Consider the following 26,158-nt stretch of genomic DNA (forward strand, 5'->3'; position numbering starts at 1 on the left):
AAGTGCAGTAGTAGTCACTTTGTAAATAGTGTTTTATCTAATTCTCTTAACAATACTGCAACACAAGCATTATTATGCCTATTCTAAAGATAAGGAAATTGAGACTCAGAACCAAAAGGCCTTGAGTTCCATCACACATCTGCTAAATGGGACAGATGAGTCACACAAAGCATGGCATGGGCATTGTTCTGAGGCTTACCTCTGGGAAGGAGAGGGTACTGGTGACTGACTTTTGTTGAGTTCCTACCATGGGCCAATTAATCGCGTGGTCTCATATAGTCTTTGTAATAATCACACAAGATCCAGGTGGTTTTTTTTTTTTTCCCCCACTATTCCTTGGTATCTCCCAACCAATCCATTGTTTTCATTTAATTTGAGGCAGTTGAGATTCAGCCTTTCCTATTTATGACAGCTCTCAGCAGTGAACAGAGGCAAGGGAAGTCTAACTGCTGAGAGACTAAAGCACATTGACATTCAACATTATAACAGAGAAGCCATGGCATTCTTCAGGAGCACATAAAAGCAGTAGGACTCACCATTCCCCAGAGGGGCCAGGCCTTCCCACACATGTGTGCTCCTTGCTTGGACTCCCCTTCCTGTCTACCTCTCCAGTTGGCAAATGCCCCCTTACTCTTCACAGATCTGCTTAGACATCATCTTCTCCAGAGAAATTTCTTAGTCCATTCTACGTGAGTTAGGGACTCAACTTTCAGCCTTGTCACTGCTACTTTCTGCCCACCATAAACATATTTTATGTTTCCTTTGTTACAGAATTTGCCAAAAAATCCTAAAAAAAGAATGAAACCCTGTCATTTGCAGCAACACGGGCAAGCTAGGAGGACGTTATGTTAAGTGAAATAAGCCTGGGACAGATGATGTCATTCATATCTGTCATGATGTCAGTCATATGTGGAAGCTAAGACAGTTGATCTCAGAGATGTAAACAATAGAATTGTAGTTATCAGAGGATGGGAAGGGTAAGAGACAGTGGGGATAGAGAGAGGTTGGTAACAGGAACAAAAGTACAGGTAGACAGGAGGAATAGATTCTAGTATTCTGTAGCTATAGAATGACTATAATTAATAGTAACTTTCTGTATATTTCAAAATAGCTAGAAGAGGATTTTGGATGTTCCCAACACAAAGAAATGATAACTGTTTGGAGTGAAGGATATGATAATGCCTCTGATTTAATCAACACATATTATCTGCATGTATTGAAATACCACACCATAGCCTATAAAGGTGTATAATTACTATGTATCAAAATTTTTAAAAATAAGAAGAAAAAGCCTGCCATGGTCTGCTCATCCATCAGTTTCTTCCACTTGAGTGTGAGCTCCATGAGAGCAGGGGCTATGTCTTACTGACCTTGGCATCCTTTATACCTCATAATGGTACAAGAGGGGTTCAAAGCATTATTGTGGAATTACAGAGGAGTGAGAAAGAAATGAGAGGCAGAAGGGAAAGGAGGTGTCCTTATGGTGCAGCATCTAAAGGGATTGTGGGTGATCTGCTCTCAGGTTGGTGGGTTACTCCTGCTGGTGATGATCTGGAAAAGAAAAAGCTTCAATGCAGGGGCCGGCATTGTGGCACAGCAGGTTAAGTCACTGCCTGCAATACCAGCATCCCATATGAACACTGGTTCAAGTCCCAGCTGTTCCACTTCCAATCCAGCTCCCTGCTAATGAATCTGTGAAAGCAGTAGAAGATGGCCCAAGTATTTGGAACGAGGCACACACATGGGAGACCCAGATGAATCTCCTGCCTTCTGACTTAAACCTGACCTATCCCTGGGAGTGAACTCCCAGATGAAAGATCTTTGTTTCTCTCTTTCTGTAACTCTGCCTCTCAAATAAATAAATTTTTTATTTAAAAAATGACATTTTAGTGCATAAGTCTGTGTTCTCTCCAGACAATTTTGGGGCTGAAGATAGACAGATAATAAATGTTCCATATTCATGTCTAGGGAAATTCCACATTCTTAGTGCAAGGCTGCTGAGAGAGAAAGGTTTTTTCTAGTAATCCCACTTCCTCAGTCCCTTTATCCCTGGACCGGGACTGTGGGGGAATGAGTGTGTTTGTCTCCAGTTTGAAGAGAAGCAAGGTAACTACTTAAAAACAGTGTCAATCTCTTGTTGCTTCCCTTATGGACAACAGGGACAGGCCACAGCACTTCAGGTAATGATGCTCTGTGTGTGTGTGTGCGCGCAAAGAAGATTTATACACATATGATACCCTACACCACCAAATAAGAAAATCTGCAGTCTGCCAACTGGTGACAGTCATCTATGAGGATATAGGGGGCATTGGCAACCAGGAGTTGAATTTGTTGTAAGTTTTCAAGGGGGGGAAGACCTTAAAATGCTTCTAGCTGACTGTTAAATATCTCCCTTCAATAGCAAGGAAGAGTATTATAAAAACAATAAAATATTACTTGGCTGTGGGTTATTGTTTATATGGGTATTATATATGAGAGTATAATGATGAACTCACATGCAATAAACCTTCCACAGTTTCAGTTTCATCTTGATGAATCCACAGCTCTTTCCTATTTAAGTTATGGTATATTTTATTAACTAACTCTGAACAAATGCCGAAAATCTTAAACAAAATACGGCTGTTTCAACCTCAGGTTCTAATTTACTACATAAGCTGATGTCAACCTTCTCCTCTGTATAATGGAAATGGCTAACCTAGACAGGAATGAAAAATCTTACACACGAGTCACTATTTCTTACTTCACACCTGTGACAGACATTGTAAAGCAATCACTGTATTTTTTCCCAGGTATCCTGGTCCTACCCCAGTATCTTTTCCCATGCATTTGTTCACAGTTAGTGCATAGAAAGAAACACAGGCCTGGCTAGATGATCGCTAACGTTTCTTCCACTAAGGTTTGGAAGCAAGTGGTGAAGAGTGTACCCGTGCTTCCACACTAACAAGCTGAGGATCTGCACTTGCAGTCTTAGCTCTCCTCAGTTCTTTGAGATGAGGATGAGAGAAACAGAACAGGAGAGCAAATGGCTCTCTGGGGTTTGATGCCAGCATCTGAAAAGTTCTGAGTGGCTGCCATGGTATTGCTGGGCATGTGACTGGAGCAGCCTGGGTTCAAATCCCTGCTCCGCCACGTTCCCTGGGGTGTACTCTGACAAGTCACTTCACTATCTGAGCCCCAGTTTCCTCAAGTGTGAAATGCAGATCAAAGCACATCCCTCACAGACTTGTGTGAGGAGCAAATTAGATGAAATAATGTACGTGCAAGTGCTCTGTGAGATGCACTTTGCCAAGCACACACGCAGGATTATTATTCTTGGTGCGCACCAATAGGAAAAAGACTAGGGTGTTCCGTTCCAGATGGACTCAATCTAAACCAGGGAACAAATGCTTTTTTTGGTAATTTCATCTTGTGGAAACGGGAGTCTCATGGGCCTATTTGTGTTTAATGAACCACATCCTGTATCATCTTTTTACATAGTTCTGAGGAGAAATAAGTTGGCTCTCTCCTCTGGCATGCTGCAAGCTGGAGAGTCCAGCTCATATTTAACCTCCTCCAGTCTCCTTACTCCCTCTAGGAAGAAACCCTACCCTAGAGCTACACTGATCCTACAAACATCTGCACAGAAGCCAAAGTGCAAGGGGAGAGGAAAGGGATACTTAGCCAATTCCATGCTAGGCCGCTATCACAGACAAATTCAAGAAAGGCTGAGGTATTAGCCCATGTTACAGTTAAGGTGTAAAAGGCTCAGAGTTGATTGCCCCTGAGGCCATGCAGGTAGGAAATGGAGAAGCCAGGTTTATTTGAGTCCACAGCTGGTGCTCTTGGATCTCAGATGGTTCTATACATCATTTGGGAGCCAGAGAACCTTTTGAGACTGCAAGAAAGCTCTGGAAACTTTCTTCCCAAATAAAACATAAATGCGCACAAACACCACTTTGTCTATTATACTGAGGCATGTATGATGCTCTTAGCCTCATTCACCCATTCATTCATTCATTCATTTCCACAGACATTAGTGAATGCTATCTACATGCAAGCACTGGGTAGACATTATGACACATGTTTAGCCAAGTAGACCTGGTCCCTACCTTCACAGAGCTTAGAGTTTAGTGACTTTGATGGAAATAAACTAGTGAGTGTGAAACTACAAACTAAGATTGCATGTAGCAAAGGAACCTCATTCAATGATAGAATGTAATAAACGCTCCTGACCTAGCCTGAGGCTTCTAGAAAGGTTTCCTAGGAAAGTGACATTTGAGTTGAGTGATCTGAAGTGATGTAGACAAAAAAGGACAAAAGCAGCAGAAGGACTACAACTCGTTGTAGGTCAAAGGTTATTATAACCGAAAGGCAGAGCATGGGAACACAGGAGGCTGAGGAGTAAGACCTGATCAATCTAGAAATTCTCATCAGAACAGTGACAGGGCACCCAGGAGTTTTAATCCAAATGAACAGCTTATTGGGGTCCCCATTTCAGAAACATCCTGTGATGCCTAGATATTTGGTCAAACATTATTCTGGGTGTGTCTATAAGGGTGTCTTTAACACATGTCTATGAGGATGAGATTAACATTCGATTTATAGACTAAGTGAATCAGATTACCGTCCCTAATGTGGGTGGGGTTGATCCAATCAGATAAGAACCCAAGAGGACAAAAAGATGAAGTGAAACCCCGGAATTCCTCCTACTTAACTGTCTACAGGTAGGACACTGGGCTTTCTGGCCTTTGGACTCTAACTGAAACACTGGCTTTTCTTCAGACTGGACTTTCTACCATGGTTCCCTGGTTCTCATGCCTTAAGACTAGAACTACACCATCAGTCCTCCTGGTCTCTGGCCTGATGATTCCAGATCCTGGAACTTCTCAGCCCCCATAATCATAAGCACTGATTCATTATAAGAATTCCATATGTATGTCTACATACCCCACCCTCTATATATCCATCCTGTTGTTTCTGTTTCTCTAGAGAACACTGACTCATCCACATCTTCAGGGCTACCATGCGTCTGGATGGACTAGGGGCAGGAGTGCATGCAGAGAGAGCAGGTAGGAGACCAACTCTGGGGTCTAGGTGAGCTGTAATGGTGACTTATGAAGGATTGGAAATGGGACAAGTGAAGGAGAGAGAGGTGTTGAAATAGGTTTCTGGCTCTGCCTCTGAACAGGGAATGGTGCTTTTCATTAGAACTCTAGAAAAGTACTAGGTTGTGGGGGTTGCAGTTTGGGCAAGCAGGAGTTTGGGCATTATGAGCGCAAATGCCAGAGGAAGGCTTGGAGCTGTAGGAACAAAGTGGGAGTCATCAGTGTTGGAACAGTAACAGAGGGCATAATTGCGAATCCTCGCACAGACAAGCCTGGGAAGAGGGGCTGCACGCTGGGCTCCCGTGAAACCACATTTACTGGTTTGGCAGGGCAGGATGAGCTTGCAGAGCAGACAGAGAAGCAACAAGCAGGAAGGGGGTTGGAAAACAAGGGAGATCTGGTTCCATGGAAGCAAATACAGAAAGTGCCTCAAGCAGGGACCAGCCACCTCTGTCAGATGCTACTGAAAGGTCAAGAGGGATAGGAATTGAAAACTGCCTCCAGGCTATTAATTTACTGAGGAAGTAAAGGAGCACCCACAGGTCTCCGATCCTGGGAACAACTGCTTTCCTGTCTTGTTCCTGCCTTTGATGCACGTTCCCTCAGGGAAGTGAAAGCTCGGGAGAGTTCTCTCACTCACATCAGCCCCTTGGCCACACCTGTCCTCACATGAGGCAGTGACATCTGATGACATCTTTCCCTTCTCCTCCCACCCTCAACCCCTGGCTGCCTTTCAATGGCAAAAACTCCCTTAAAAAGTAATCCAGGAATGTTTCAGCTGACATTCAAAAGTATATTGTAATATACTTTTATAATATGTGGACACTTTTGAATAACTGCAATAGAGATAAAACACCTTTTCAAAGTGGTGAAAGTGGCCGGCACACCGGGTTCTAGTCCCGGTTGGGGCGCCTGATTCTGTCCCGGTCACTCCTCTTCCTGTCCAGCTCTGCTGTGGCCCGGGAGTGCAGTGGAGGATGGCCCAAGTCCTTGGGCCCTGCACCCGCATGGGAGACCAGGAGAAGCACCTGGCTCCTGGCTTCGGATCAGCACGGTGCGCCGGTCGCAGCGCGCCGGCTGCAGCGGCCACTGGGGAGTTAACCAATGGACAAAGGAAGACCTTTCTCTCTCTCTCTCTCTCTCTCTCTCACTGTCCACTCTGCCTGTCAAAAAAAAAAAAGAGGTGAAAGTGTTTATCTGTGGGGACATCCCTTTACCATGGATTCTCCCACTCTAAACCCAAGAGCAGAGCTAGCTCCACAGGAATCACAGGGAGGTTAATTACATATATTCTTTCACTTCTAGACTCTCTTTAAGTTTGGTCTATTATGCTTTTCTGTCTTCTTTTCCTCCTTCCTTCCTCTCTCTAACCTTCCCATGGCCAAAATGAACAATTCCTTCACACACATCCTTCTCCTTCCATAGTCACTTTCTCCATGAAAAGGAAGGCAACTGAAAATTGGTAAACCTATCAGACTGGCAATGTCTGTATCCATCACTATTATCCCCAGGTAGAAAATGACAGGGGATGCCAAAAGTCAAGACCTCTGTTTGAAACCTGCCTCATCCAACTCCACAGCTCCCTCCCTCCACTGGCTCCACAACTGCTTTTGAATGGACCAAGGCCCTCCCCACACCAGGCCAACCTATCCCATTCTTTGTCCAGGGTCAACCAACAAAGGATGGGAGCAAACTAGCAGTTATATACCTCTTGCTCATACACACATGCATGCTTATAGACAAACACACACACACACCCCTAGGAACACAGTAATCTGAGTGGCTGTGACAACCATGGGTAGAAGGAATGGGCTGGATGAAGAAATTAATATTAGGTGCCCAAATGAGAGTTAGATGGGTCCATCCCTTGATCTATTTCCTTAATTGTCATGATGACCCTGCATTTGTCATATGGGGCAACTGACATTAGAGGAAGAATCAGTTTTCCCAGGATCACAAAACTGATAAGGGATAGTTGGGATTTGAGCTGAGGTTCCATGTGACTACAAAACTTGTGCTTTATCTCCACATGCAGAAGACTGCATCCAAGGCAACCAGATAAAGGGTGACTTTATAAAGAAAGCCCTAGTCATAAAATAAGGCTCATGTATCAAAGTCATCAATAGGCAGGTCAAGTGACTATCAAGGAGTCTCTGTTAGGGGAAAAATGGGCTTTTTAAACACAAGACTGTTAAGTACAATTAATTTAGTACAAAAGTTATGCCGTGATAAGCTATTCAGAACATCACCTGGTTTGGGGAAAGGTATAAGGGCAGGGGTAGTTAAAAGATCCTGATAGGCTGAACAGCTTCCGTGTTTGGCATGTCTGGGACATGGAGCTTCCAGGGATGATTTCAGCTATTCCAGAGGCCTCCTATGGCCCATCTCCTGGGATTCAGCAGTTTCTACCTTACTGACTTATCCAGTGCTGAAGTCCCCCCGAGACAGTTGGAAAGCCCAGAATCCCTATCTGGTGATAGAAAATGCCTGCATGGATCTCTCCAGTCATTCTTGGCTTGCCCAATACATCCTCTGAAATCAGTACAAGAAGGTAAGAGTATTATTCTAGCTTTTATTTTTGCCCTATCCCAGAGAAGAAAACTCACAGGATACGGAGCACCAAATCCCCTTTCTGTATCTAGAATAGACACTGTTAACTACTCAGAGCTTGCTTTTCCTGTAATCCTAATGACCTCAATACAGTGATCTAGATAAGCCACAACTCAATTGATCAGAACTGGCATCTAGGCCATCACACAACAGAAATTCATGCCCTACTATGTGCCAGCCTCCTCACTCTTTCCAGTTGTCTATAACTTTTTTTAAGTCTATAACAAAAGTGATAAAACGTTGGGAGGCTAAAGCAAGATGGTAATGAATAATGTAAGAACAGAGTCCATAGCTTCCCTACTGAGGTGTCCTAGCACCTGGCTGGAGGTGTATGGAGAAGAAGCATGTGGGGAATGTTCAGGAACCAATGAATGGAGTACACATTTATGGGATGAGAGTAAAACAAAACACTCATTCCATTTTCCTTGATTTTTTCAGTAATTTCCAGGGGCTGCCCCAGATCATATTAGTCTTCAGGTCAAGCATTAGTTAATCTGAGAAAGCTGGGACATTTGATTTTTAATACCTGGGGACACTGGATCCAAGGAGAAGGGAGCACTGGACTCAGTTTAGGATTCAAATACCATCTCTTTCACTGTGTGATGTGGCAAGTCCTTTCTCTAAGATGCAGGTTTCTGTTCTTTAAATGAAGGCATGAGTATTACCATTGCCGTCTTTGCTTCATGGGGTAGATGAAAGGACCAAAGGAAGGCCATGTGTGAACTTCAGAGGGCTGTGCAAATGTCCAGGCTGTTAGCTGTGCTCTATTTGGTCTATTTCACCTGACTTACTATACTCCCAGACTTAGCCCTTCCAGTCCAAGAGGAGTCAGTGAAGCTTAGATTTCAAAGATGTCAAAGAATTGTGGAACCTTACCCCCAACATTTATAAGGACTGTCTCCTTGTACTGACTTGTGTAGCTTCTCCAGTGAGGGTTGAGGCCACACATTAGCAAGGGCCAGGGTCAGGGCTGGAATCTTAGCTGATGCACACAGTATTTGTTTTATTTCAAGCTACTGTTATTTTCAGGTTCTTACTATGTGCCAAGCATTTCACCTGCATTATCTCCTTTCATTCCTTTAAAAGTCATGCAAGGAAATTACTACTCTTCACTTAACACTGTGAGGAAACCAGGACTTAGAAGCTACTTGGCCTGGGGTTACCTGGCAGGAATGTAGGAAGAGGAGTTAGAATATGAAATCCCACATTTCCCTGGAAACACTGCTCTTTCTCTCCTCTTCCCACAAGCTCTGCCTCCAGAGTTGTGAGTTTCCAAGCCCAAATTCACCCTGGTCTGGTCCCCAGTGTTCAGCAGATGTAAATGATACATACCTAATGGCCGGGCAGAGGAGGGACGCCAACTACCTCTGATTCCAAAGAGTCTTTCAAGTCTACCAAAGGCCCATTCCTAGCTTCCCATCTTCCCACTCCCTAATATCACTCCCAAAATTAAAAAGTTAAACTACAGTGTCTGACATACCACCTAGGTAATCATAGCAGGTGGAGATGGAGAGGAGGCTGCATAGAATGGTTAAGTTGGCCTCATTTACATGGAAAGCTAAGACACTCTGGCAAAAAAAAAAAAAATGACCTAAATGAAAGATCTCTGCGAGTGAGATCCCAGTAGAAAGAACAGGTCATCAAAGAAGGAGGTACCTTTCTCTGAATGGAGGAGAGAACTTCCACTTTGACTATGACCTTGTCTAAATATGATCAGAGTCGGCGAACTCAAAAGGCTTCCATAGCCTTGGCAACTCATGACAAGAGCCTAGGGTGATTACTGATGCCATAAACATGAGTGTCAATTTGTTAAGTCAACAGCAGGAGTCACTGTGCACTTACTCCTCATGTAGGATCTCTGTCCTTAATGTGCTGTGCATTGTGATTTAATGCTATAACTAGTACTCAAACAGTATTTTTTACTTTGTGTTTCTGTGTGGGTGCAAACTGTTGAAATCCTTACTTAATACATACTAAATTGATCTTCTGTATATAAAGAGAATTGAAAATGAATCTTGATGTGAATGGAAGGGGAGAGGGAGCGGGAGAGGGGAGGGTTGCGGGTCGGAGGGAAGTTATGGGGCAGGGAGCCATTGTAATCCATAAGCTGTACTTTTGAAATTTATATTCATTAAATAAAAGTTAAAAAAAGTTGGCCTCATTATATTTTCAAATTCTTCTTAGGAGCACATATGGGTGACGGAAGGACAGAAAGTACCTCTGCAGGCTGCAAGCCAAGAGAGAAGTGACAACACCAAGTTCACCAAGCAATCCTGTAGCCAGGGAGCTCCCAAGTGCTGTGTTAGCATTGTTTCTGCCCTCTTTCCCACCTTACTTGTAACAAATTCCATTACATTAAGGAAGGGGATTTTCAGGAATGAGAAAAACTAAGGCCTAGAGGCAGTAAAGGGTGGAGAAGGGATGGGACTTCGCATCAGAGTAGAGTCCTGGGCCCCAAATGTGGCATGAAGCAAATTAGTTCAGTGGCCACCAGTGAGCAAAGGTTTTTATAAACATAACCTAATTGTATTACTTCAAAGTCCTGAAGCTTATTGCCCTGCTTAATGATGTGTCACATTATTTATAGGGTAGTACAATGAGACTTCTATTGATTTAATGCACTTCCTTAAAGACTGTCATTGTCACAGCCATAAAACGAAGCCATTCCCAGACAACTCAATTATGTCCCCTGTGCCTATAAAGCATCCCAGTGCCCCCCCACAGTTGCATAGCAGAAGTAGGAAGGGATGTGTGCATGGCTGGGCAAGTATAGCCGCCAGGAATCAAAAGGAAGGATTCTGAGAATGGCAAAATCAGGCAAAGATGGGCTTCATCCAGTTGGCAATGTGTGGCAGCTGAGAAACAGTGAACAGAGTATGGAACACTCTCCCCAGCACACACTCTGTGTTGGCCCTGCCAAGTGGAGCTGTGAGACTTTGAGCAAGCGTCCTCCTCCCCTCTAGCCTTAGCTTTCCCAACCATAGCACTGAAGTGCTGAGCCCAAGGAGACCTTAAGGTCACTTCTGTCTCCCGTATTCTGTGGTTTCATGACTTAACGGCTGATTTAGTTCTTGGGTGGCTGAGCCATATGAAGATACGAGTAAGTTTTCAGAGTTGTGCTCACCCTTTCTATCAACAGTTGCAGTTAATTAATCATAGTATTAGTAAGTATACCAACAAGCACTTCAGTGCCATTGAAAGACAGAGAGTATGGATTTTTGCATCCAGCCAGCCAGCACTGGTTCCAATGCTTCCTCACTATTAGCTTTGTGTCTATGGGCACTTGACTTGATACATCTGAGATGCATTTTCTCACATGTGAAATAGGGGTATGACTACCTTGACTTACTAAATACATGTATGCATGTGTGTAATGTGAGTATTTCTGGCTTTCTCAAAGTTCTACTACATAAGCTGTTTCCCTTTAATGTGGGAAGTAGACAAGAATAGCTACTTAAGTACCTGTTTCACAGGAAAACCGAGATAGCAAGGCAATGACTTTCCCAAGGTGAATGGCAGAGACTGGTTCCCTGTGTCTGGTCTAGGGAATTCCAGTTTTTAGGACAGTGAGAACAGAGAGAGGCAATATTGTTACCTTCCATGGGACAGACTGGAAACTGTCCCCTTGGACATGAGGTGACCACTCTCTGATTAGCTGGAGCTCTTCTTGAGTGTTTTCAAGAAGCCCTTGGAGAAGGAGATGTCCAAGAAAATACCACTCCCTGCCCCCATCTCTAAACAGGAAGTTGTTTAAGAAGAGAGAGCGTTAAACCAAGAGCCTACAATCTGCAATAAAAGGTAAGAGATCTGGAGTCCAAACACGAAACTTGGGGCCTCATAAATGCCTTTACTGAAAGAATCCTGGGACGTCATCATATGATCTCCTAACTCTGCCCATCGTAGGATGAAGCCAGACAGGGTCAGGAACGTGCCTAAGGCTACACAGCTGATCTGTAGCCAGGATTTAGATGCAGGGCTCTAAAGCCGCTTTCCTTCTGCAACACACCTGGCCGCCAACTCTAATAAGCGCTCCGGGCTTACCTTTCTGATACTGGAGCCACAACTGCTGCTGCACCTTCTTGCTGGGGAAGTGGATGATGCAGGTGAGCTCTGAGCCGTAGAGGGCCTCTGCGATGTAGTGGGAGCCGTAGTGCTGGATGAAGGACAGCAGCTCCTCCCGACTACTCTCCTTGGTCAGGATCTTGAGGACGTTGGTGAAGCCTGGACAGGGAGCAGCATGTGGAGACGGTCAGACTTGGGAGGCTGGTGGCTGGCACTCTTTCCAGCCTGGATCCAGTGCCTAACTTCTTGCCACAGTGGCAGCCTAAAGGTTGTACTAGTCCAAACATGAACATCATTGCCTGACTTATATAGCAATGAAGTGCTCTCTCTGATGAGACAGTGCGACCAACAGAGACTCTACAAGGTTCCTCAACTTGGGAACCCTGATGGACTGAGAGTCATAATCAAGAAGTCATCATTGATTTCTACTCACTGAACAACTAACATGTAGTACGCAGACTCACAGATGTTTCACCATTGAATTTAATCTCAGCCACAACACTAACCCCATTGTGTATATGAGCAAGTCAAAGCTGAGAGCCACAAGTGACTTGCCGTGGCCCTCTAGCTAGAGGAGCTGGATTCAAACCTACAGCTGCTCTTCCTCCAGAGTGCACACACTTGCCACTGCACCAAATAAACCAGGGTTTGAGCTGCCATGGTTGCAGTCCTGGGGCTGTAATTGCCTAGACTCAATGTATACTCTTATATCCATGGATCTGAGCCCTAGTCCAGCTTCCTGGAACATTGCTTCCCTTTCTATCTCTGTGTTCCCCTCCCTAGATTGCCACAGAGCTTTCTGGTTGCATTGTTTCTATCAGACCTCTGCTAAATCCTCAGCACCTAGCATGAGGCCTGCACAGAACTCAACTACAACTGCTCCTCTCCCTTGTCCTTCCTCAAATAGGCACATGAAAACCTATTCTTCTAGGGGCATTATGATCTTTCTGAGCTTCCCTCTTCTACTGGATAAAGCCCAACAACCTTCTCTGGGCACCCACAGCCTCCAAGGTCATCTCCCATGAGCTATCCATACCGGGCTTCAGCTCCAGTGAAATTAGTTTTCTAATCTGTCCTGAATGTGACCTGGGATTTCCACCGCTCTTTCTCCATTACATCCCCCGTGCTACCAGCCTTACCCTTTACAACTCATGCTCTACACACTCAAAACAGTCTCTTCTCTTCCTTGTGAGGTCACACCCTAGGATGTCACTCGTCCTCCATGAAGCCAGTCACAACATCCTGGCCTGGAGCACCCACTCTGCACTTTCAACAGACACAGTTTGAGGCAGACGTCTTTCCTCATTAGTCTTTGAGGCTGCACATGCACTCTCCCCACACCAGCACCCCAAACATGTACATGGCACCATTCCTGAGAAACAGCAAATAAATCAACCACAATTATTATAAGAACAACCTTTTCTGTAGCACATCAAAGAGCAAGCGCCTCTCTAACATTAAAAGTGAGCTCCAATTTGCCAACATTTCATTTACAAGGGGATTTCCAGGCACATCATTATTGATTAATTAAAGCAGATACACCTTTGTAGTTCTAATAGGAACATCACAGTTACATTCACAAATACAGTGTGAGCGGGTGGTAGGCAAAACACTGCTTCTGTTAAGTAATAAATAACAATACCGTGGAGAGGCCCTATGGATCTTTACCTAAGCAGACAAAACTGCAGTCTGATCCCTGCTCTGCCACTGTCTAGTTTTGTGACCTTGAACAAGTTACTTAACCTCTCTGACCCTCAGTTTCTTAGTTGGAGGAACAATTGGACAAATATTATCTTCCTCTAAGGACTGTGGCAAGCCACAGTGTATGAATTATTACAAATAGTGTGGCAGATGTCAGCGGTAATTACTACTGGTATAGCCCGGAGGGTGAACTTTTCTAATTCCCAGCCTAAAAGAGCTCCATTTTGCTGATGAGCAAAGGGATACTGAAAAAAAAAAATAACTCAGGAAGAATTAGGATCCACTGACACACTAAACTGGTGACAGTGTGATGAGTAAGATCCAGGGTAGAAAACCTTAGGTCAGGGGCCAGCCAGCATGTGGCACAGCTGGTTAAGCCACTGTCTACACACCAGCATCCTATATAACCACTGATTCAAGTCTTAGAAGTTCCACTTCTGATCCAGCTGCCTGATAGTGCCCCTTGGAAACAGCAAAAGATGGCCCAAGTTTTTGGGCCCCTGTTACTCACATGGGAGACCTGGATGGAGTTCCAGGTTCTTGGCTTTGGCCTGGCCCAGCCTTGGCCATTGTAGCCATTTGGGGAGTGAACCAGAGGATGGAACCTCTCTCTCTCTCTGTTACCCTGCCTTCCAAGTAAGTCTTTAAAAAAGTAAAACAAAAAACAAACAAACAAAAAATCCCTAAGCCAACTGATGTCATTCCAGAGTCCTTCATTCATTCTTTATTTTTCAGTTTTCATTTAATTTTTATTCTTTCATCAAACATGTGCACCCACAATGGCCTGTTTCTCTTTGGTAGTTTCTGGTGATACGTGAATACTTAAGATTCAAGTCCTGTCTGCAGTTCTCAAATCAGTGGGAGAGACAGGTAAGAGTCTGATGTGAATCTTAGTGCTTTGATATAAGTATTCAAGCATGAAATTCCTTCAGTTGTCTGGAGGGGAATGGACAATGGAGAGGCATCACAGACTAATTTAGTCAAATTTTCCCCTGGAAAGGAGATATAAGCAGAGGGGCTAGCCTGGGCAAAGTCACTGAGTTACAAAAGAACAGGTACCATTTTGAGAACTACAAATTATCCTCATCTGGGGCTGGCGCTGTGGCGCAGCAGGTTAACACCCTGGCCTGAAGTGCCAGCATCCCATATGGGTGCCAGTTCTAGTCCCTGCTGCTCCTCTTCCAATACAGCTCTCTGCTACGGCCTGGGAAAGCAGTAGAAGATGGCCCAAGTCCTTGGGCTCCTGAGCCCCTGTGGGAGACCTGGAAGAAGCTCCTAGCTCCTGACTTCGGATCGGTGCAGCTCCGGCTGTTGCAGCCATCTGGGGAGTGAACCAGCAGATGGAAGACCTCTCTCTCTGTTTCTACTTATCTCTCTGTATTTCTTTCAAATAAATAAAATAAATCTTAAAAAAATTATCCTCATCTGCTGAAGCTTCAGATGCATGTAGGTAAAAGGTGGACGATGCATGTATGTGTAAGGGGGTAGGGGTTGTATGTTACTGTTGTATAGAGATAGGAAAATAAATTAGGACAGAACAGAGAGATTAGTATCTGAGGAGAATTTGTATTGAACAAGTCTGAAATACTTCTAGAACATAAATGGTACACAGATTATTGTTTATCCCCCTTTTATTCATTCTTCCATACCCAGCACAGATATCCCCTCCCCCTAAAGCCAACTCCCCCGCAAATGGATAGGTCCCTCTTCTGTGCCCAGCTGCCCCATGACTGCACTGGCCACACCACAATGTATCAACATCACTGTCTGGCAGCGGCCTACCCACCCTCTTTGGGGGATCCATTATGTGGGGAGGGTGCAAGCCTCATTGCCACAGGCCTGGCACACCTTCGTCCTTGGGAATGAGTGTGGAATGACTTCAAGTCCCGCAGCATCCCAGTGGTCCTCACCTGCTGAAAGGGTGATGGTGCTGAGTTTCACACGGTAGAGGTTACTCCGGACCCGCCACTGCTGCACCATGGGGTAACCCATGGCCTCATCATACCTGATGTCTCCTGGTGGAAGGAATAAGACCATGTGAGCCCAGAATTTAGTTTCTGCACACAACAATGCCCAGTCCACAGCTCTTTTCTCTGGGCAATGCATGGAAGGGAGCAGAGGCTCAGCTTTAGGACTGAAAACTTCCCCTGACTTCCACCTCCAGGCCTCTGATCTCAGATCCAACTTTACTTTTTCTCTCTGCTCTACAGCATACAAAGCTCCTTTACCCTACAAGCAAGGCCAACCTCAGGTCTCATTTATGTCCCACTAAACCGCATTGCAACTTGCTATGGAACACTAGACAGCTCAGTGCCTTATTTTCCCCTTCTATCACTGCTGCTACCTCTGCTGACCTTACTTCACAGGCATGTTGTGAATCTCAAATAAAGTAATAGAAGTGAAAGCCCTTTGGTAACCTAGAAATGTTCTACCTGTAGCCCAGTGGTCAGCAAATTACAGCCCATATAATCCACCGCTGCTTATGTACTGCACAGCAGAGCTGAGCAGTTGTGTCAGATACCACGTTCACGCCTGAACACATTCACTATCTGCCCTTTTATGTTTGCTTACCCTTGTGTAGGCTGATGTTTCTTAATGCGGAAAGATGGATGTTTCTAAATATTATGTAAAATATAATTGAGGGGCAGGCATTGTGCTGTAGTGAGTAAAGATGCTGCCTGCAATGCTGGTATCCCTGTGGGTGCTGTTTCGATCCAGGTGCCATTTATGATCCTGCTTCCTGCTAATGGCCTATCACATCACAAGGTCTTGCCCTGGACAATTCTCCTCTCATTTAGAGAGCCCCATCATCCATGGAGGTGACTATTCTCTCCGGACAGTGGATGAGACTCCCAACTACTGTAGCACAAAGCCAGAGTCAGTGCTCTTACATCTTAGAAAAGTTCCCAAAAAAGGGGTGAGTGAGGAACTAGGAGAAGACAGGAAGAAGCATCAGGGCATCCTGTAGTAGGAAAAAAAATATGGAGTCTCAGGATAGTCTGTAAAAGATGGCCTTCCACAGGGGGTGAATGGATTTGGGAGAGGGAAATTGCAAATTGCAGTGGAAAGGGCAGAAGACTTGGTATCATTGCCCTGGGTTCCAGTCTTGGGGGATACGTGGTATGGTCTTGGCCTGATCCCTTCATGTCTCTGAGTCCAGACTCCATATCTATAAAATGGGAAAATCAAGACCCATCTGATGAATGGCTCAGTGCCCACACACAAAAACAAGCTGTGTAAATCAAATGCTTCCAGTGGGATTATTCTGGTTGGAGACTATTTTAGAAAGATTTTTAAGGGCTGGCACTGTGGTTCAATAGGTTAATCCTCTGCCTGTGGTGCTGGCACCCCCTATGGGTGCCAGTTCTAGCCCCGGCTGCTCCTCTTCTGATCCAGCACTCTGCTATGGCCTGGGAAAGCAGTAGAAGATGGCCCAAGTCCTTGGCCCCTGCACCTGTGTGGGAGAAGCTCCTGGTTTTGGATCGGTGAAGCTCCGGCCATTGCAGCCATTTGGGGAATGAACCAGTGGATGGAAGACCTCTCTTTTCACTCTCTCTCTCACTTTCAATAACTCTACCTTTCAAATAAAAAAAAGATTTTTAAATGAACCAAGAAAACAAAACTCAGAAAGTCTGTTGTGTCTCAGGCACAGAGACAATGGTTGCTCCTGTTCTCAGACAGGTATCTCTTTTTAAAGATGGTCCCAGCTCAGAGTCTGGGATCTCAGGGAGGTCCCTCCTTCTGCACAACCCAGAGCAGAAGCCTAGGAAATGGAAGCTGTCTTTCCTTCTCATCTCTCTGCTTTAGATTAAGATGTACCTGGAGACCAGGCATGTGGTCATGAAGGTGGGGAGGGTCCAGCACGTGTGTCTTACCAGTAAGCAGCTGGAGATCTGGGAGGGGCTCAGAGAGGACCCCCCGGCACTGCTCCTCCACCGGCAGAGGGATCACCAACAGCCCATCAGCCAGCTGGGGAAAGTCCTTGATGAAGTTGTTCTCCCTGTGGGGAAGAGCAGAGAGACTGCCAAATGGAGGAACTGAGGCTGCTGGGGGTTGCAGGGCCAGGAGGCAGGAAGCTTGTAGTCAGGATAGAGACTTGCAGGTGGCTTTGTTGTGATACCTGTGTTCCCTGAATCCCAGCTCCAAGAACATGGCGCTAATGACAGGCTCTGGAACCAGGCAGGCTGGGGTTCAGATGCCCCCTCCACTTACAGGCTGTACAATCTTGAGTAAAGTATGGTTTCTCTGGGAACCTCCATTTTCTTGTCCCTAAACTGAGCGCTAGATCTCATGGCTATTATAAACCATTAATGGGATAAAGCTGCCGATTGTTAACACTCTCTGATGCTCTATAAACTGTAGTTTTGGCTGAGAAATGTCTCCTTGCATAAGCTGTGACAGTGGTAAGCCAAGATATGAGGTCATGGAGCATAGCACAGGGTGTTTAAAGAATTAGGGGATGAGGTCAGGTTGAAGAAAGGCAGGCTTGGGAAAATGGATGCTTGGTTGTTCAAGTGGAGGGTGTTCCATAAATCTTATGCTCAATCTCTCCCTTTTGTAGGTGAGGAAACTGGAGAGAGAGAGTGACTTGTGCAATGACAATCAGTGGGTTAGACTTCAACCTACATCTCTCGACTCCCAGGCTAGTTCTTTTACTCCTTGCACTAACTTCTTTAGGTTCTATCCGTTCTCAGAGGGCAGAAGACAGAGAGCCCTGGGTGGACTCAGAGGACTGACCTCTGAACACAGGTAGTTTTAAAAGCACGATGGGGCCAGTACAGCACAGGGAAATAGGTTTCATCCTCTGGACAACAGACACAGCTGGGAACAGAACACCCATCCAAGCAGGGAGGGCCACTCCCTTCCTGGGAGTGCACAAGCAGAGAATTTGATAGTCAGTTGGTGTGACCATATCAAGGGCATTTCTACATTAAATGTGACTTTTGAGGTCACTTCACATTTGAGGATCCCTAGAGTTAGAGACATTAATTACAATCTGGAGAGGAGGAGGAGAGGGGGAGGGGGCTGGGGAGAAAAGAACAAAGGGAGGGAGCTGTTTATCACTTCAGTTGGCCACCTGGAGTGGGCAACCTTGAAATGAAGATCAGAAAGACAAAAAGAGAAGCACATGATGCCAAACAATGCCTTTGAAGCCTCATCTCAGGCAGCTCAAAAGCAGCTCTGAAACTGTCACGTGGCCCAGGTCACCTTCCTGTTTGTACTCCTGTGCCCCACCCCAGGCACCTTTGAAGCTCAACCTCCAGTCATTCATTTAGTGAAGAGGAGGTGCCATTATCACCTTCACCAGCATCATCATCATCACTGTTACTGTAACAGTGAGCAGAACTTGTAATTTGTTAAGATCTAGCTAAGCACTTGACATAGATTTTTCCCACTTAAACTTCATAACAAACCTGCAAGCTACTACTACAACCAGTATATTTAAAGTACAGATGAGTAACAAATAGATTTAAAGTGAATAGGTAAAGTTGAATATGATCCTAGGTCTGCCTCATCTTGGGACTGTGCATAAAAGTGAATGTCTAGGGGCTGGCGCCTTGGTGCTGTATTTAATCCTCCACCTGCAGTGCCATCATCCCATATGGGTGCCGGCTCTAGTCCCGGCTGCTCCTCTTCTGATCCAGTTCTCTGCTGTGGCCCGGGAAAGCAGTAGAAGATGGCTCAGGTCCTTGGGCCCCTGCACCCACATGGGAGACCCGGAGGAAGCACCTGGCTCCTGGCTTTGGATCTGAACAGCTCCATCCATTGTGGCCATTTAGGGAGTGAACCAGCGGATGGAAGACCTTTCTCTCTGTCTCTAACTCTTCCTCTCAAATAAATAAATAAAATCTTATTTAAAAAAATTCTAGGTCCACACATGCAATGGAAGCCTGCTGTTTGGTGTGGGGGTGCCTTGTCTGTGGAGTCATAATTGTGTGTCTGTATGCAAGTGATCACAGATTCCACCTGCATTTTGGTTTGTCTGCAAACCCAAGAGCACAGACTTTGAATAGAAAAGATAGGGGCAGGCTTTCAGCCTAGTAGTTAAGACACCACTTCAGACACCTGCGTCCTATACTGGAGTGCATTGGTTTGACTCTTGGCTTCACTATTGATTCTACTGTCCTGTTAATGCTCTGAATGAAGTAGGCAGGTATACAAGCTAAAATTGATTAGGTTTGTGAACTGGAAGACCACACCTTCGCCACGTCCCTGTAGGACCTCATCCCCCTACCTGGCCACACCTGGGTGCCAATCAGCCAATCAGGTTAATTAACTACTCCCCTTTGGAAGTGGGTTAAAAGCCAGGACACGGTGTGGCCTGGCCTGCTCTTCTTCCCTGGACTCTTGCCAGAAGGTGAGCTTGCTGTAGCCCTGCACCTCCAGGGCTCACTCTCCTATGCATCTTTCTCACAAATAAAAGCATAAAACGTATCATGCTGCCTTGTTTATCTGTGCCGGTATCTAGAATTCTTCTCTAAATATTAGGCAAGAACCCTCTTGGGCTTATTAATATTGGGAATTTATTAATAAGCTCATGGCAAAATCGTATGGCACCCCAAATTCTGGTAGCACATGTGGCACCCCAGATAGCATTTCTGGGAAACTTTAAAGGGCCACATTTCAGTGTAGATTTTAGGGGGTCGTCTCCGATTTCATGATGGCTCAAATAGTTGGGTGCTTGCCACTCTATGTGGGAGACTCTGGCTGAATTCCTAGCTCCCAGCTTTGGTCCAGCCTAGCCTTGGGTATTGCAGATTTGGGGAGTGAACAGTGAATGGGAACTCTTTCTATTTCTCAAATAAATTTAATTATTTTTTAAAAAGAAAAGATAGACTTCCAGGTGATAGAAGGGCCCCACACAGCATGTCCCACTAGTCAGAGTTTAAAGGACTGAGTTTCTTCCTGCCTCCCTTCTACTGTGGCCTGTGGCAACACATATCTTCCCTGGGAAGTATAGCAGGATGGAGGAGTGTCCCCTGTCCTGATCATGAGCTAGCACACACTGAGCATATGCCCAGGGTGGAGTCCTGTACTGGGCGCCTCTGAAACAGAGAGAGACTCCTCCCTTGGCTTCTAGATCTTCCCAACCTAGTAGGGGAGACACAGATTGGCCATGCAGGAAGTGAGTGGGGCCTGCTATCGGGAATTCTGAGTGTGCTCAATACTTCTTAGTAGGAGAGGCCAAGGATGAAAAGGTAGTGATGCTCTGAAGACTAAGCTCCAGTTCTGCCCACACCATATCCTAGCTGGGTATCCTGGAGCAAACCACCCAAATCTCAATTTTCTCACCTGTAAAGTGGGATCATGGGGGTTACTCAGCCTTCTTTACTGGGGTAGAGAAATCAAAGATATCCTTTCACTGTGTAACTACTATACACCAACTATAGTTAATGCTACATCCAGTCTTCCCTCATTCTTGTGAAGTAGGTGCTGTTAAGATCCCTAAGTTAGAAGCTGAAAAGCTGAAGCACAGAGATGTTGTGCAACTATCCAAGGCTACACAGCTAGGAAGAGGGAGCTCCCAGGTGGCCTGGCCACAGAGCCCCTTTCCTCATCACTGGCCTCTGCATGGTGCTGGGGGCCCAGCCCCAGATAGACTCAAGCTGTCAAAGTAGGAAGGGCCATGGCACCTGTGGGTACAGTGAACCCACACAGGCTGTGGCTGAGAGAAGGAGCTCATGGCTCACTGAATCCTGACCACAGCCCAGGGGCTCTGTTCTCAGCAAGTCCTCACCAGTCCTCACACCATGTTGTGAGATGTGAGTCCCCGTATGACTCATGGGAAAATGAAGGCCCCCAGACACTAAGCGATTGCCATGAACTCATATACCAAGTGCATTTGGAAAGTGGGATCTGAAGGCAAAGTGACCTTTTTCACATTACCACCCAGGGGTCTCCATTTCAAATTTTGTCCAGAAATATTCTGACAACTGAAGTGGAGGGAAGGCAGTCCCCATGACCTACTCATGTACTCCCTCTGTGCTCTGGTCCAGTCTGACTTATCTCTGTAGGAAAGCTGGGCCTCCAAGGGGACAAGGGGATTGCAGGATGGGCAGGGGCCTGGCTCACAACTCCCCTCTTTCTTAGAGGCCTAAGGAAGTGCACAGGGAGAAGAAGGGATGCAGGGAGTCAGCTGGCCAGTATGGAGGGCTGAGCGGGAGGGAGGCAGTGAGGGAGGTAGGGAGGGTTGCAAGGATAAAGCGCTGAATGGAGAGACAGGGAGACCATATTTCTCAGATAGAGTCCCTTCCTGGCTGCCTGACAGTCCTGATTCCTTCACAGCCTCTGCCAGCAGAGGGCGCCGAGGGCCTTTGCATCAATCAGCTCTTTCAGGAGGCAAAACAGGAGTGGAAAAAGCTGGTACTGGGAAAGTTTCCTGGGCTGAGAAACTCGGACAGAAGCCAGGACAACAGCTGCAGAATGCACCCACCTGGGGAAGGTAATCTAGGGGCTGGAAGAGCGCTGACTTACACTCAGGTAGCGTGTTCATACGCGTGTGTGCTCATGTGCATGTGTGTATAGTAAAAACTAACTGATCTTAACAGAAAGACAGGAAGACTGAGTAATATTTATTTATTTGCCATATCTCTTGCTCATCAACTATGACCTAGGTAGTAGGCTGAAAAGTGTGTGTGTCTACAGTTACTATCTAGATAACTAACACTAATGGTAGGAAGAACCAGTAATATTGATGAAGATTGTATTTGTTGAAGACTCCTTTGTCCTCGGAAGCATGCCAACACACCTTTGTGTGCATGGGTCTGTGCGTGCCATTTTAAAGAACCTATGAGACAACTACTGTTATTATTCCCACCATATATGTGAAGAAACAAACACTCAGAGTGGTTAAGGAACTTGTCCAACTGAGAGCTTAAGTTAGGAAGTGGCAGTGCCAAGAGCACACTCTAACCAACTTAGCTCCCAGCGCAGTTCCTGGCATTCAGTAAGCACATGCTCAACCCAAACCTGCACTCTTCATCCCTGGGGCAGCTTAAGTCATGTAGAGATGAGAGCAGGCAGTTCTCTGGTTCAAGGCCTGCACTTTTGTGCACACAGATTTGGCTGTATGGCTCTTTGTATGTGACTGTGTGTGTGTGTGTGTGTGTGTGCACGTGTTTGTGCTGAGTTTCAAATAACAAGAGGGCCTGGTTCATGCAAATGTTCCTCAAAATATATCTAGGAAAACAGCACAATCTCAGTTAGTACTACATGGAAACAATTCACCAAATAGTTATAACAGTAGACCCTGGGTCCTGAGGTCTCTGAGAATGGGTCATCCTCTTCACAAACACTTCCTGTGGCCCACCCAGTTTCAGGGACTGTTCTAAGCACTAGGGCAACACCAGCAGAAAATCAGAGGCAGTGTCTTCGTTGCAATGTCCAGGAGAGAATCCAAAGGCTGCATTCAGGTCTGCGAGGCTTGTCACAAGCTAGGCCCTGCTGGCTCCTGCTACCTCATGTTGGAGCCACTGCCTCTGGACCACTGTTCTGCAGCGGCATTGACTGTCCTGCTGCTCCCCTCATGTGGCACACTCCCTTTCTACACGCTATCCAACATAGCATGTGCCTCCCTCTAAGAAGCTCTTCTCCTCTCTCTGCACCTAGTCAACTCCTCTTCATCATGCTGATCACACATTATTTCACTGGCTTTGAGAAATTTTGTTGCAATCAGTTTTTCTGATTAAGAGAGTTAGACACTTTGATAACATCTTGCTCTTTTCTCCCAAGAAGGTTTCACAGTTTTCTCACCACAGATATACTCACAGAAGACCTTGTTGGACACCTGTTTCTCCCACTAGACTATGAGCTTTACATTGGCGAAAACTATGCTAGTTTGATGTTCTCCTGCTTTTTCAGGGACTAGCCGTGCAACTTGAGTAAAAGCAAATAAAATGGAGTGCAAAGTAAATGCTCCATGCATATTCACTAAAGACCTGCAGGAAGGAACACAGGGACACTGGTAATATGTGCGTGATCTCCCAGGATGCTTCAGGATCTGTGGGATGCTGGGGATTTCTACCTAAAATTCTAGCTCTTCCACATGAAGATTCAACATGCCAACTCCTTCCCCTAACTTCCCAAGTGGCTCTCTTGGAGCCTGGAACACAAGGATCCAGGGACGATACGACTAGTAGGGAACAGATGTGAAAAGACATTCTCACCATGAGGGGTGGATGAGGCTTTTCCTCCTGGTGAGCACATGTCCACTCATGTGGGGTGAAGGTGCAGGCAGCTGCATGGCTGCAGTGCGGAATGACAGCTGGAAGCAAGAGGCCCCATGCAAATACCACCTCTTCCATGACACTATTTTCATTCTCCTCACTTGGAACAAGTCTTTCCTATCACTTGCACTTCATGCATCTTGTTTGTGAAGCAGTTCCAGAAGTGGCCTTGGTATCTGGCCATGAGCTTAAAAGACATATAGACATAGACTCAAATCCTGACTGTGTGTTTTTGTGGTGTTTGAGCTGTAGAGACTTCATCTGTAAAATGGGAGCATTGGGTTAACTTCAAGGGCTGAGGAGTGGGATTTACGGAGTGCAATTTTAAATGCTAGCCTCTTTTACTTAATCTCACGTTCTAGGATATGAATCTCTTCAAGGGTCTCGGGAAGCACAGTGCAGTGGCTGGCTCACAGAACGTGCTTCTGAACATTGGCAGAGGTAAGAGGCAGGCTTGCTTATGCTTCAGGGCTACCTGCATCTGACCTCTAAGTGACACACATCCTACAAAGCATTTCCACCTTATGTGTCATGTCTCCCTTCCTTTGACAAGCAAGGTGGGCTGGACTCACCGCCACCCCCTCCATTCTTCCCCCTTTTAAGAAGATGTGTAAGTGTTTTGGATACATTAATACACAGCCAGCAGCATGCAGGAGCCATCACCCTTCAGTTTGGGGGAAATTAGCATTTAAATTGAGGTATTTCGGAGAGGTAAATCACCCTAGAGCCAGCCAGCACTGTCTGCAGCCTTTTCTCATTTTAGGGAAGGTTAGGAGCCTTGGCCTGGAAGCTATTGAGTTTGCAGAGAAGGGCCCACTCTCCCTGCCTGACTTCTCCTGGCTCTTCCTGGGCTACCCAGAAGCCTTGAAAAAAAAGTATATCACACTCCCAAAGCTCACAAAGGCATCTACCCTGGCTTAAACTATGCTGCATCCCTTGTTTTCAACTGAACTGAGCCTTTCTGCCAAGTGAATGCGGTGACTTTGGCTAAGATTTGCTACCTCTGTGCAGAAAGAGTTGGGAAACCTATGTTCTCTTCTTGGCTCTGTCACTGTTTGGCTGTGTGATTTGGGGAAGCCACTTTTCTCCCCTAGAACTGAAAGAGGTATGGGAAGGAGCAGATGCAAAATGTTTGGCAACAGATATCTGGTTTAGCAGTTAGCCCAGGCATCCCATATCAGAATACATGAGTTCAAGTCCTGGCTCTGTTCCAGTTCAAGCATTCTGCTAATACAAACTCTGGAAAGCAGCAGGTAATAGGTCAAGTACTTGGGTCCGGGTCACTCATGTGGGAGACCCAGACTGTGTTCTAGGCTCCTGGCTTTGACCTGGCCCAGCCCCAAATATTGTGGACATCTGGGTAGTAAACTAGTGGGTACGAGATATTGCTCTGTTTCCTTCCTTCCTTCTCTCTCTCTCTTTCTCTTTCCCTCCCTCCCACTCTCCTACTCTCCTTCCCTTCCTCTCGCCTTTCAAATAAATCTTAAAAATATTAAAAATTAAAAAAAATCTTAAAAATATTATTTATTTATTTGAAAGGCAGTATTACAGAGACAGACAGACACACACACATCTTCTATCTACTGGTTCACTTTCCAAATGGCTGTCATGGCCAGGGCTGGTTCAGACCATAGCAAGGAACCTAAAATTCCATCCAGGACTCCCATGAGGGTGGCAGGGACACAAGCACTTGGTCCATCTTCCACTGCTTTCCCAGGTGTATTAGCAGGGAGTTAGTTGGAAGCAGAGAAGCCTGGACTCAAAGCAGCACTCCAAAATCAGATATGGGCTTAACCAAGCAGCAGCAGCAGCTTAACCTACTGTACCATAATACTGACACCAAAATTTTCAAAAACTTTTAAAATGTTTGTATCCTAGGACAGGAGTTTTGAGCTATATTTCGTAGTTGCTCTGTAGGTGCTGGAATCTACAGGATCCAGTAGGGATGAAGCTGAAAGTGAGACTTGCTTGTCCAGCCTGCATTGCAACTCTGTCCTTCTTGGGAACAATTAGAAACTCTGTTCTTGATCGTTTGTCTCCACTGCTGTCATACCATCCAGAGTGAGGAAGACCCAGAAACTTTGCAGTTATATAAATCATGGCCATGGCCACACTGGCAAGTACCGAAGCTCATGGGAGGCTGGAGTAATGCTGGTGGCAGGCATCACCACAGGATCAACTTTGACAAATATCACTCAGGTTACTTTGGGAAAGTGAGTCAATACCACTCAGAGAGGAACCAGAGCTTTTGCCCAACTGTCAACCTTGGTAAGTTGTGGCCCTTCCGTCAGTGAACAGACATAGGGAAAAGCTGCCCAACTGGAGCTGCTCCTATCACTGATGTGGTGCAGTCGGAGAAGGAAAAGCTTCCAAGGCAACCTGTCATGGTGAAGGCCAATTTCTTCAGCTGTGTGTGTAGGGAGTCAGGGGGAGCTGTGTCCTGGTGGCTTAGAGCCACATGGTTCATTAAATGAT

At 45.7% G+C, this 26,158-nt stretch overlaps 2 protein-coding genes and 1 pseudogene across 8 annotated transcripts in view; 2 read left to right on the plus strand and 1 right to left on the minus strand.

The window, feature by feature from the left end:
* The window catches only part of TRIM32 (tripartite motif containing 32), a 37,225-nt gene extending 28,924 nt beyond the window's left edge, over positions 1–8,301 (plus strand). For both annotated transcript variants that reach the window (XM_089319940.1, XM_089319945.1), the window contains exon 3: positions 8,133–8,301. In XM_089319940.1, coding sequence (XP_089176066.1) covers positions 8,133–8,135 — 3 coding nt within the window. In that variant the 3' untranslated portion in view covers positions 8,136–8,301. The remainder of the gene's footprint in view (positions 1–8,132) is intronic.
* The window catches only part of ASTN2 (astrotactin 2), a 1,018,233-nt gene that overhangs the window by 258,066 nt on the left and 734,009 nt on the right, over positions 1–26,158 (minus strand). For all 6 annotated transcript variants that reach the window (XM_008273385.3, XM_070066427.2, XM_070066421.2 and 3 more), the window contains 3 exons: positions 17,333–17,457; positions 15,368–15,472; positions 11,736–11,915 (listed from right to left, as the gene is read on the minus strand). In XM_008273385.3, the coding sequence (XP_008271607.3) occupies positions 11,736–11,915; positions 15,368–15,472; positions 17,333–17,457 (410 nt within the window). The remainder of the gene's footprint in view (positions 1–11,735; positions 11,916–15,367; positions 15,473–17,332; positions 17,458–26,158) is intronic.
* LOC149128874 (large ribosomal subunit protein uL15 pseudogene) lies at positions 17,608–26,135 on the plus strand (annotated as a pseudogene).

The sequence above is a fragment of the Oryctolagus cuniculus genome, chromosome 1 (assembly GCF_051225735.1).
Source record: "Oryctolagus cuniculus isolate XC-2025 breed Fujian yellow rabbit chromosome 1, ASM5122573v1, whole genome shotgun sequence".
NCBI lineage: Eukaryota > Metazoa > Chordata > Mammalia > Lagomorpha > Leporidae > Oryctolagus > Oryctolagus cuniculus.